Source organism: Carlito syrichta, unplaced genomic scaffold, assembly GCF_000164805.1.
Source record: "Carlito syrichta isolate Samal-C Ts95f unplaced genomic scaffold, Tarsius_syrichta-2.0.1 Scaffold121532, whole genome shotgun sequence".
NCBI classification, from domain to species: Eukaryota; Metazoa; Chordata; class Mammalia; order Primates; family Tarsiidae; genus Carlito; species Carlito syrichta.
In genome coordinates, this window is record NW_007065628.1 from 68,760 (window position 1) to 82,282 (window position 13,523).

General features: G+C 37.3%; 1 protein-coding gene across 1 annotated transcript in view; it reads right to left on the reverse strand.

The window, feature by feature from the left end:
- Window positions 1–575: 575 nt before the first annotated feature.
- The window catches only part of IQCB1 (IQ motif containing B1), a 62,871-nt gene continuing 49,923 nt past the window's right edge, over window positions 576–13,523 (reverse strand). Inside the window, exons 14-15 of the mRNA XM_008048220.2 lie at window positions 2,483–2,639; window positions 576–992 (exon numbers count right to left, since the gene is read on the reverse strand). Of these exons, the coding sequence (XP_008046411.1) occupies window positions 775–992; window positions 2,483–2,639 (375 nt within the window). The 3' untranslated portion in view covers window positions 576–774. The remainder of the gene's footprint in view (window positions 993–2,482; window positions 2,640–13,523) is intronic.

Sequence of the window (13,523 nt, forward strand, 5' to 3'; positions counted from 1 at the left end):
AATTGAGGTGACTTCTAGTATTAAAACAAAATTAAAAGTAAATGGGAAAATCAGAAGTTATTAGATTGGAACCAAATAATCAGGTAGGATCATAACAGAAATTAAATATTGTATTTCACACTGAGATTTCTAGGAGAAAAGGCAAAAAAGGAAGCAGTGAGATACATAGTTCTCATAGTTTAATAGAATGCAATTTTATCTGGGTAAATTTTTCTTGTATTGAATCCTAGTTAGATTTGTGTGTGTAGTTTCTTTCAGATATACCAAAATAGAAAATGAGTTCAACCACTGCTTTATAGAAAACAGTGAAATGTTCTTTGGTTGACCATTTCTTTTATTCATGTTAATAAAGGCCAGGAACACGCCTCCTATATTAATATAAAAACAGAAATTCTAGATAACAAATGTGAAATGCTTACATAATCCTGACAAGTTTTTCAAATCAATGGTTCAAAATATTTATTTAGAAATACCTTTAGCTGGGAAACAACAGAAACAAAAGAAAACTCACATTTTATGTAAACAACAGAATGTCATGCCGAATTTAGTTTCACAATAAAAGCCACATATTCCTATGTGTAGCCAGGAATGGGAGTGTGGAGAAAAGAAAAAGAGAATTGAGAGAGAGATAGAAGATAACTCTTTGCTTACTGCAAGTCTTGTTTGGAGAGAACCTCTGGAAAATCATGAGTTAGGATAGCTCTAGTCTACCAGCATGCCAGAGGCACAGACAATATACTCTCCTAAAATACAAGATTTGTGTCAGTTCTCTTCCTATGAGGGTTTGGTTCCACCAAAGAATAAAGTTTCCAATTCTACATTAAGCTCATCTTTTGGATCATCTCGTTCTTCCCCAAGCTTCTTCCACCAGGGTGCTTGTATGTGCTTCAGGGTAGTGAGATGGGCCTGTTTGGCCTTGGCTGCCACAGGCCTGGATCTACTTAAGAATAGCTCAGGTTCTTTCCTTTTTGCCTCTTTCAGACTTGGTGCCTCTGTCATAAACAGAAAACAAACAAGTTAAGTGGAAGAGACCTATGCCAAACAAGTAGGACCTTGGAAACTAGAGCTGTAACTATGCTATAGCAGGTAAAGGCAGGATTCCAACACTGAGTCTATTATCATTGCTAGCTGTGGATGGTTTGTTACCAATCAAAACTTGCAGCTGTGGTTGTAACAACCCCCCCTCCCTCCCCCCCCCCCCATCGCTTGGCCACTTCTGCCTTCCTTTCTTCCTTTTCTTTTCTTTTCTTTTTTTGAGTTGCAGTCTCACTCTGTTGCCCAGGCTGGAGTGCAGTGGCATGACTGTGGCTCACTGCGGCCTCCACCTCCTAGACTCAGGTGATCCTTTTGCTTCAGCTTCTCAAGTAGCTGGAACTATAGGAGTGAGCTACCACGCCCAGCTAAAGTTTTGATTTTTTTTGTAGAGATGAGGTCTTGCTGGTCTTGAACTTCTGGGCTCAAGAGACCTCCCATCTTGGCTTCCCAAAGTGATGAGATTACAGGTGTGAGCCACTGCACCTGCATAGATGATTTATTTGAAGAATAGGAACTGCCGGGTATGGTGGCTCACACCTGTAATCTCAGCACTTTGGGAGATGGAGGCAAGAGGATTGCCTGAGCCCAGGGGTTCGAGACCAGCCTGGGCAACTTGGCAAGACCTCATCTCCAAAAGAAACCAAAAAATTAGCAAGGTGTGGTGGTACATGCCTATAATTCCAGCTACTTGGAAGGCTGAGGCAGACAATCTCCTGAGCCCAGCAGGTTGAGGCTGCAGTGGCTGTGAGCAAGCCACTGCACTCCAGCCTGGGCAACAGAGTGAGACTACGACTCAAAAGAAAAAAAAAAAAAAAAGAACAGGAACTTTAAAAATAATAGTAGACTCTCATCCTACAGGTGAGAGACATAGTTTCAGTCACTTATCTAATTCAAAAATACAAAATTTACAAGTAATGGCCATTAAATAGAGAATCCTGGTCCTTTCTGTCCACACATACACAAACACACACACACACTCCCAGAAGTTGACTGAAACGCTGTGGTTTCATGGATGGGATCACTCATTAAATGGACCAGTGGTTATGAGACACAGGTGAGTTAATTTTTGTGACAGTACTTCATTAAAAATTATACAATGCTCTACAAGTGAATGGCACTGTAACTATTATCATCTACTTCTAAAAAATGAACAAAAGTTTTTCAGATTACATAGAAGAAATGGCTAGAAGGGCTCAGCATCTTTAAAATTAATAACTTTGAGTTGATACATATGAATGATGGCAAGGCTGACAGAAGCACGACAGGAGGTTATAAAACTTGCATCATTTGAAAACATTGTATGCTGGTCTGATCTATTTAGAAATTTCCTAGGGATAGGAGATGGGCTAAAAGACTCTTAATAGTGCTTTCCTTCTTAAGATTTTTGAGGTCACATATCTTGCATAGGTTGTTCCTTTTAGGAAACAAAAGTGAAACGAGCACATACTCATTAACTGTTCAATATTGGTGCTGATCTGAGCCATCAGGGCCTCTCTGTGCTGCTGGGCTCTCCCTTCTAGGGCCCTGCCCATAAAGTAGTGCTGCAGTTGTTCTTGAGCTTGGGCATGGAGCTCCCTGCTGGCCACATCTGACATCTGAGAGCCCTGGGAACATAAGATAGAAAAACTTGTCACTGGAAGGGCATATATATCAAAGTATGCTTTACCCAGCCACTTAGCAGAGGTTCCTGAATGCTTAGCAGTCTCTTATTTTACCAACTGAATCTTATGGTATGCAGTGTAGTATTATGAAAGAAGAGATAAGATTATCACAGTGAAAATTACAAATGGTTTGATAAAGACACTGGCCTGGAAGAAATGTAATAAGGCCAACCCCTTTGTTCAGAACTCTTATCTGAAAGGACTATCTTACTTCCTTTCTCATTCCCACTCCCATACTTAGCCATTATAACTGCTTCTGGTTTCAGAAAACAAGAGACAAAATCAGCCAAAGGACTGTATTCTTTTAGCTACTCAGCAAATTAAGGAGAACTTAACTGATTAGTTTGGACTAGAATGAAATAATCTTAACTTTGGAGCTAATAAAGATTCTGGCACCACATCTTTCTCAAATACTCTAGTTTCTGGATCTTGGATGCAACCCTGTTCCAGCTAATACCTTACTTTTTAGCCACAGGATTTCTTTCTTTTTTTTTTTTTTGAGTTGGGAGTCTCACTCTGTCGCTCAGACTGGAGTGCAGTGGCCGCTCCCGGCCACCGCAGCCTCGACCTGCTGGGCTCCGGTGATCTTTCCGCCTCAGCCTTTCAAGTAGCTGGAACTAAAGCTGTGCACTACCAGGCCTGGCTCATTTTTAAAAATTTATTGTAGAGATGAGGTCTCGCCAAGTTGCCCAGGCGGGTCTCAAACCCCACGGGCTCAGGCAATCCACTCACCTCAGCCTCCCAAAGGCAAGCCACAGGATTTTAAACTGTTGCAATACAGTATGGGTAAAGCAGCATTTAAAAAAAAAACAGCAATATGCATCATAATTACATATGACGTACTTTAAAAAGAGAGAGAGAGATCAAAGATCTAAACATAAGAACTAAAACTATCAAACTCTTAGAAGAAAACGTAGGGGAAAGCACCATGACATTGATTTAGGTGATGATTTCTTAAATATGACACCAAAAGCACAAGAAGCAAAATAAAACATAGACAAAATGGACTGCACAAACTTAAAAACTTTTGTGCACCAAAGGATACCATCAACAAAGTAAATGGGCAGCCCACAGAATGGCATAAAATATATGTAAATCATATCTGATAAGGGATTAATATTCAGAATATATAAAGAACCCCTAAAACTCAACAACAACAAAATTCTCATTAAACAAGTGGACAAAAGACTTGAATAGACATTTCTACCAAAAAAAGATATACAAATGACCAATAAGCACATGGAAGTATGATCAAAATCACTAATTAGGGAAATCCAAATAACAATGAGATACCACTTCACATTCATTAGCTACTATAAAAAACTAAACAAAACATAAAATAACAAGTATTGATCAGGATATGGAGAAACTGAAACTTTGTGGGTTATTAATGAAAATGTAAAGTTGCTATGGAAAACAGTATGGCAGCTCTTCAGACATTTAAAAAGAGTGACCATAAGGCTCAGCAGTTCCATTTATGAGTATATACTCAAAGGAATAAAAAGCAGGAACACAAACAGAAACTTGTACATACATGTTTACAGCAGGCAAAAGGTGGAAGCAATCCAAGTGTCCATTGGTGGATGAATGGATAAACAAAATAGAGTCTATACATACAATGGAATGTTTTTTCAGCCTTAAAAAAAAAAAATATCCTGACACATGCTAAAACATGAATCTTGAAGACATTATGCCAAGTAAATAAACCTAGTATGATTCCACTCTTATGAGGTAGAGTAGTCAAATGCAGAGAGACAGAAAGTAGAATGGTATTTGTCAGGAGCTGAGTGGAAGGGAAATGGAGACTTAGTGTGCAATGGATAGAGTTTCAGTTTTGCAAGATGAAAAAAGTCTGAAGATGGATGGTGAAGATGGTTGCACAATAAATGTACTTAATGCCACTGAACTATACATTTAAACATAGCTAAAATGGTAATTTTTACATTTTGTATATTTTACCACATTGAAAATGAATTAAAAAATATAGAGGCCACACAAAATTTACTAAATCAGGACTTCTTGGTGTGTGTGTGGCTTGAGGATGTAATTTTTACAAAGATAATTACATTTGTAAATGATTAAAAATGCTAAGAGCAGCTGGGCTCGGTGGCTCAGCCTGTAATCCCACGCCTTTGGGAGGCTGAGGTGAGTGGATTGCCTGAGCCTGCGGGTTAGAGACCCGCCTGGGCAGCGAGACCTCATCTCTACAATAAATCAAAAAACCAGCCGGGCATGGTAGCACATGCCTGTAATTCCGGCTACTCGGAAGGCTGAGGTGGAAGGATCGTCAGAGTCCAGCAGGCGAGGCTGCGGTGGTTGGAAGCAGCCACTGCATTCCAGTCTGGGCGACAGAGTGAGACTCCAACTCAGAAAAAAAAAAAATGCTAAGAGCAATATAGTCCTCTCAGTTCCTAAGAAACATATAGCTTAGGAACTGATTATTTGTTGGAGAGGAGGCATTCCTGTGTCTCTCTTTTCATTCTATCTCTGCTCATAGAAAAGAGCTTTCAGTTGTGCTTCTGCCCCTCTCTCTAATTCAGTTCTGATTATTGGCTAAGGGAGGTGCTGCTAATATGATTGATCAGAATCTGAGATTCACTAGCCATGTTTTATTAGTGGCCAGGTTGATTGTTCTTTAATGCTCAGGATCCCTCCCCCCTTTTTTTCAGCATTTAGGTTAAAATTGTTTCCTGCATACAGCTTTATTAAGGTAAAAATGACACACAGTAAACTACAGATATTGAAAGGGTACAATTTGCTAAGCTTTGACATATTCATACATCTGTCATATTAACTGACATTATTAATGTGAAACCATCATGTTAATCACCAAGTTTTTTTTTTTTCCCTTGAGTTGCAGACTCACTCATGTGCCCAGGCTAGAGTGCAGTGGCACAATCACATGAACTGTTCAACCATAGCATCAATCTACTGGACTCAGGTGATCCTACTCCTCGGCCTTCCAGGTAGCTGGAACTTTACCCAGATAATTTTTTGATTTATTGTAGAGAGGAGGTCTGGCCAAGTTGCCTAGGCTGGTCTGGAACCCCTGGGCTCAAATAATCCTCTTGCCTCTGCCTCCCAAAGTGCTGGGATTACAGGCATGAGCCACCATGCCCAGACACCACTAAATTACTTCCTGACCTTTTGTAAATCCTTATTCTCACCCTTCCCATCCTCTCATCCCTAAGCAACCACTGATCTACTTTCTATTATTATAGATTAGTTTGCAAAAATCACACAGTATATATTCTACCTTGTCTGGCCTCTTTCACTTAGCAGAATTATTTTGAGATTTATCTATATTAAGAATATCAATTTATTCCTTTTTACTTCTGAATAGTACTTATTGTATAGATACACAACAGTGTATCTTTTCATATGCTAATTGACATTTGAGTTTCTAGTTTGTGGTTAAGAGCATTCATGTACAAGTGTTTATATGGACATATATTTCCTTTTCTCTGGAATCACCTAGGAATGGAATGGCTGGATCATATGATAGATGTACATTTAATTTTTAAAGAAACTGTCAAACTGTTTTCCAAAGTGATTGTACTATCCTACATTCCCATGAGAAGTGCGTCAATCATATTTCTTCTACATGCTTGCTAACCTTCTGTATGTTCAACCTTTTACATTCTAACAGGTGTGAAATATCTTATTGTGGTTTTAATTTGCATTTCCCTTAATGACTAATTATGCATCTTTTCATGTGTTTGTTATCTATTTTTGGGGGGTAAAGTGTCTGTTCAAACCTTTTGTCTATTAAAAAAATTGGTTCATATGTTTTCTTATTGTTGAATTTTGGTAGTTCTATTTACAAATATAAAAGCTTTATCAAAGATATACTCCAAATCTGTGCCTTCTTTTTAAAATTCTCTTAACAGTGACTTCTGAAGAGCAAAAGTTTTAAATATTGGTAGTCAACTTTTTTTCCTTTTTGAATTATGCTTCTGATGCTATATTTAAAAAGTCTTTATCTAACTGAAGGTCACAATTTTCTCCAATGTTTTCTTCTAGACATTTTATAAATGTTTTGCATTACCTCTGTAATCCATTTAGAGCTAAATTTTGTATAGGAAGTGATTTATGGATCCAAGTTCAATTTTTTTACATATGGTTATCCAAATGCTCCAGTTTTTCTATTGTGTTAACTGTCATCTCTGTCATTCAGTTGGTCATATATGTGACTTTATTTCTGGATTAAATTGTTACATTGATCTATTTTTGTATCTTTATATCAATTATCATGGTTTTGATTATGTAGCTTTATAATTTTTGAATCAGGTAATGTTAGCCCTCCAACTCCATTCTTTTTTTTTTTTTTTTGAGCCGGAGTCTCTATCACCCAGGCTGGAGTGCAGTGGCATGCTCACCGCCACCATAGCCTCGACCTGCTGGGGTCAGTTGATCCTTCTGCCTTAGCCTTCCAAGTACCTGGAACTATAGGCATATGCCACCATGCCCGGCTGAATTTTTTGTTTATTGTAGAGATGAGGTCTCACCAAGTTGCCTAGGCTAGTCTCGAACCCGTGGGCTCAGGCAATTCTCTCACCTAGGCCACCCAAAATGCTAGGATTATAGGCATGAGCCACCATGCCCTGCCAGCCAACTCTATTCTTTTTGGCAATTTTAGCTATTCTAGGTTCTTTGCATTTTCATATGAATTTTAGAATTAGCTTGTCAGTTTCTACAAAAAAAAAAAAACTAATGGGAATTTAATTGTGTTGAATGACATCCTATCTTGTTCCTGATCTCAGGGGAGAAGAATTCAGTCCATCATTAAATATGATGTCAGTTGTAGGTATTTCATAAACACCTTTCATCAGATGAAGAGTTTCCCTCCATTTCTAGTTTGTTGAGATTTGTTTTTGGAGGGCTGTGTCAGGACTAGATGTTGTAGCTTGTCAAATTATTTTCTGCATCTATTGATATAACGATGCAGAAAACGTGTGGCTTTTCTTAGCCTGTTAATATGGTGAATTACACTGATTAATTTTTGAATTTTACACTAGCCTTGCATTCCTAAGATAAACTTTATTTATTCATGATGTATTAACCTTTCAATATGTTGCTATATTCAGTTTGCTAAAATTATGTTTAGAATTTTAAAATACATGCTCACGAGGACTATTGTTCTGAAGTTTTTTGCTTGCGATGTCTCTGATTATGGTGTCAGAGTATTGCTGATCTTACAAAATGAGCTGAAAGTATTTCTTCTTCAACTTTATGGAACACATATAGAATTGGCATTATTTCCCACTAAGTTCATCAGTAAAGCAGTCTAGTCAAGGAGCTTTCTTTGTACACAGGTTTTTAACTACGATTTCAGTTACCTTAATAGACATGTAGATACAGGGTTATTTATTTTATCTATTTCTTCTTGGGTTAGCTTTGGCAGACTGTGTCTTTCAAGGAATTTGACTATTTCATAAAATGTGTTGTATTGGCATAGTTATTAATATTCCCTCATCCTTTAATAGCTATAGAGTATATAAACTGTCACTTTTTTTTTTTTTTGCGTTGAGATCTCACTCTGTCGCCCAGGTTGGAGTGTAGTGGCACAATCATAGCTTCCTGCAGCCTCGACCTCCTGGGCTCAGGCCATCCTTCCACTTCAGCCTCCCAAGTAGCTGGGACTACAGGCACATGCCACCGTGCCTGGTTATTTTTAAAAAAATTTCTATAGCAACGAGGTCTCACTAGATTGCCCAGGCTGGATGTTACCTCTATTAACCCTGATTTGATAATTTGTATCTTCACATTTCCTGATCAGTCTGACTATAGGTTTATCAATTTTATTGATCTTCTCAAACAAGTTTTTAGTTTCATTGATTTTTCTCTATTGTTTTTGTTTTCTATTTTATTGACTTCCCTTTGATCTTTATTTCCTTCCTTCACTTATTTTGGATTTAACTTGCTCCTTTTTTAGTTTTGTCATGTTGAACACTTTCCTCTTTTTAAGAGACAGGGCTTTGCTATGTTGCCCTGTCTAGAGTGCAGTGGCTACTCACAGGCATGGTCATAGCCTACTATAACTTTGAACTCCTGGGCTCACGCAACTCTCCTGTCTCACCTTTCAAATAGCTGGTATCACAGGTACTTGTTACTATGCCTGGATCACTGAGGTCTTTCATTTGCGATCTTTCTTTTTTAATATAGGTGTTTGGTGATCAAAATTTCTTTCTAAACACTACTGTCAGAGAATCCACAAGTTCTGAAAGGTAGAATTTTTCAAGCAGTTTGAAATACCTTCTAATTTCCCTTTTGATTTATTATTTGATCCCTTTGGTTATTTAGAAGTGTGTCAATTAGTGTTGTATCTATTTGATGATTACATCCAGAGATGTTTCTGTTACAGATTTCTAACTTAACTCTATTGTGGTCAGAGAATATATTTTGAAATTTTCTGTTTTCTTTTGTGTTTTTAGTTTGGGACTTGTTTGATGACACAGAACAGTTCATCTTGGTAAATGCTCTATGTGTACTTCAAAAGAATGTGTATTCTATTGATGGGAGAAATGTTCTAAAAAATGTCAATCAGTTTAAAGTGTTTGATAACGTCACTCATATCTATCATATCCCTGCTGCTTTTCTGCCTACTTGTTCTAAAAGTGGTTGAGAGAGTTATTGAAATTCCCAACTATGATTGTGGATTTTTCTATTTCTTATCATAGGTCTATCAGTTTTGCTTCATGATTTTTTTTAAGCCTGAGTCTCATTTTATTTTTTAGTATGTTATAAACATTACTATGCATTATTATTGCTTTTGTTTAAAACAAGGGCCAGCAAACTAAAACCAACTGCTTATTTTTGAAAATAAAGTTTTACAGAAACACAGCCACACCCATTCATTTACATATTATATATGGCTGCTTTAGTTCTATAATAGCAGAGATAAATAATTGCAATAGAGGCTGTATGACTTGCAAAAGTAAAAATAGTTACTATGTGGTATACATTGTAAGAGTCTGTTATATTTATAAAGACTTAAATGATGAGGAAAACGTCTTATACAGCAGTTCCCCCTTATCCATGGTTTTGCTTTCCATGGTTTCAGTTATCCATGGTACAGTACAATAAGATATTTTGAAAGAGAGACCATATCATATAACTTTTATTAAAGATAGCTATTGTTGCTAATCTCTTACTGTGTCTAATTTAAAAACTAAACTTTATCACAGGTATGAATTGTTTAGGAAAAACAGTACACGTAGGGTTTGGTACTATCCATAGTTTCAGGCATCCACTGTGGGTCTTGGTATGTAACCCCTAAGGTTAAAGGAGGACTACTATATATTTACCCATGTATACTAATGCATTGCTTAATGACAGGGATATGTTCTGAAAAATCAGTTAAGTGATTTCATTGTTAGGTAAACATTATAGTATACTTACACAAACCTGCATGGTATAGCCTATTATACACCTGCCATATGGTATAGACTATTGCTACAAATCTGAATGGCATATTTTTGTACTATTATAGGCAATTGTAATGCAATGGTAAGTATTTGTGTATCTAAACATAGAAAAGGTACAGTAAAAATATGGCATTATAATCTTATCAGACAACCATTCTATATGTGGTCCAATGTTGACCAAAACATCATTATGTGGCACACGGCTATAGTTACCATTTCCAGTGTTCTTAATTTCTTTTTAGAGAGCCAGATTTCTCTGTGATATCATTTTTAATAGGAAAGCTAAATCCTTCAAACCTTAAAAAATTTGACATTTCTGGAATGTTAAATTCTTTACAAGTTAAAAGATTTAACATTTTGGTAGTGCAAGTGTGTTGGTGATCAAGTCTTTCTTTACTTTAGACTGAAAAAGTATTTGTCTTTTTAATATTTTTGTTAGGTATAGAATTCTAAGTTGACAACTCTTTTTTCTTTTGGTAACTTAAAGCAAGATATCCATTGATTCTACTGAAAAATAAATATGTCATCTTTGTCTTTATATGATGTTTTTAGAATTTTTACAGTATTATTGGTTTGAAAATTTTGACTATGATATTCCTTGTGGTAGTCTTTTCTTTTCTTTTTTTTGAGTTGTAGTCTCATTCTGTTGCCCAGGCTGGAATGCAGTGGCACGCTCATGGCCACCACGCCTCGACCTGCTGGACTCAGGCAATCGTTCTGCCTCAGTCTTCCAAGAAGCTGGAACTACAGACATGTGCCACCATGCCTGGCTAATTTTTTTATTATTGTAGAGACAAGGTCTCACCAAGTTGCCCAGGCTGGTTTCAAACCCCTGAGGTGCTCAGGCAATCCTCTCACCTCCGCCTCCCAAAGTTCTGGAATCAAAGGTGCGAGCCACTGCGCCCAACTGCCATAGTTTTTTTCATGTGCATGTACCTTCATTGGGCTTCGGTGTGAGTTTATCATTTTAAGTTTAGAAAGTTTTTGGCCATTATTTTTTCTCCCCATCTCCTTCAGGGACTCCAATTATCCATTTATTAGGCCACGTAAAGTCTCATAGCTCACCAAAATTCTTTTCAAATATTTTTCCTTTTTTCTTCTTTGTGAAGCATTTTGTGTGGTATCTAACTAATATAGCTTCAACTTTATTAATATTTTATCCAGCCACGTCTAATTTGCTACAAATTCCATCCAGTATATATTTCATATAATATTTTGACATCTTCTTTTCTATTGAATTTAGGTATTTTAAAATATTTTCCACATTTCTATTTAACTTTTTGAACATACGGAATACAGTTTCAGTAACTGTTTTAATGCCCCTCTCTGCTAATTTTAACATCTGTGTAATTTCTGGATTGGTCTGACTAGTCTCCTCATTATGGGACATGTTTTCCCACCTCTATTCAAAGTGTTAATCTTTGATTGACAGTCAGACATTGTGACTCTTACCTTGTTGGTTGCTAGATATTTTGGTATTTCTAAAAATCTTGAGTCTTTTTCTGGGATGCTGTTGCATTCCATGAAAACTTTTATCTTTTTGCGGTTACATTACATGAAAACACTTTTATGATTTGTTTAGGAGAATGAAGGAATCTAGGCTAATTATATTCCACCATTAAGGGAAGATCTTCCTGACTACTCTCCCCTCTTCCTAATACCCTGTGAATTATGAGTTTCCCCAGTGTATTTGATGGGAACAGATGAAATTGTGTAAATTTCAGGCACTCTTCCCTCTTATATTTAAAGGTGACTGTTTCAGCTGGGTGCGGTGGCTCATGCCTATAATCTCAGCACTTTGGGAGGCTGAGGTGAGTGGACTGTCTGAGCCCCCAGGTTTGAGACCAGCCCAGGCATCTTGGCAAGACCTCATCTCTACAATAAATCAAAAAATTAGCCAGACATGGTGGCACGTGCCTGTAGTTCCAGTTACTTGGAAGGCTGAGGTGGAAGGATTGCCTGAGCCTAACAGGTCGAGGCTGAGGTGGCCATGAGTGTGCCACTGCACTCCAGCCTTGGCAACAGAGTGAGACTCTGACTCAAAAAGAAAAAAAACAAAAACAAAATAAAGATGACTGTTTCCTTGGCCTTGGGCATGTGCTGATTCCTCACATGTATGTGCCGATTAGTATTCTGAAGAATACTCAAGGGGTACATTTTGCAGATATTTGGCGTTCTCTCTTCTTGCAGCTCTCTTCACTCTGGTACTCTGTTCTGTGAAGTCTATCTGCCTTGGTCTCCCCAAAGTCTCAGTTCTATCTCCTCAACTAAAGGATTCCAAAGAGCTCCTTTCTGTTCTTCTTTCTTGGGCTATTACCTTCCTTAGGTAATTTTAGGGCTCACTTTGTCCCCTCTCAGAAAGTATTATTATTTGTTGTCTGATGTCAAGGGTCTTGAAAGCAATCATTGTTATTTTATTCAGTTTTTATTATTGTTCTTTTCTAGTGGTTACCAGATAACATGCTCAGTTATTAATACATTTGTACTCTGCTTTCCATCTGCTTAGGGTTTTTATGTTTGTTTGTTTTTTGTATAAAGCCCTTTCATTTTGGGAGCTCTGAAGGAATGAATGAAAGAGGGAATGACAGAATTGCCTAAATATGACATTAAACCTCTAATAGTTCCCCAGAACAAAGTGTGTGTGTATGGGTGGGGGGAGAGAGAGAGAATATGAACTCAGAGACAAACACCACTGCAATCACAACAAAACTGATATAAAAAGTACCAAGATACATTAGGAGTGGCTGATTCAAATGAGGGAAATAATTCTGATTGATTGTACTGTGTAAACTGCCAACTTTCTCCATAAAAATCAGGCAAGTGTGGAAATGAGAGAAGCGAGAAGAAAACAGAGAATCAGCAAAGGCACAGGTGATTACAATTAATGACAGGAGTGATGAGGCACACTCATGGTAGAAACGAAACCGACCTTCATAGATACATAGGAGTGTAAGATCAAGAACTCAGGTGGGAGAAGCAAATAACACCTGATTTGCAATATGGTAGTCACAGAGAGTTAAAAATAGAGATATTTCTATTAAGAGAAAGGTACTAGCAGTATTATTGTGATAGTCAAATACTGTATCTTATTGGCTTCTGGAGGTTTATTAGCAGTCTAGCAAATGTAAGACTGAATATGCAGTGATTGACAGTTACAAGTACTCTTTCTGGAAGGTCCAAAATAGCCCAAGTTTCACTGTACTATTGCAAAATATGCAATGGCCAACTCTTGTTGATGTAGTATGGGCAATAACTGATTTAAAGCAAAGCTGCCTTTATCAGTGAATACATCTTTATGGCCATGTAACTATAAAGACTCAAATCCATTAACTCTATGATTACTCTGTGGAATTCACTGTATTACCTTATATAAACAATGAATGGACACACACACACGAGA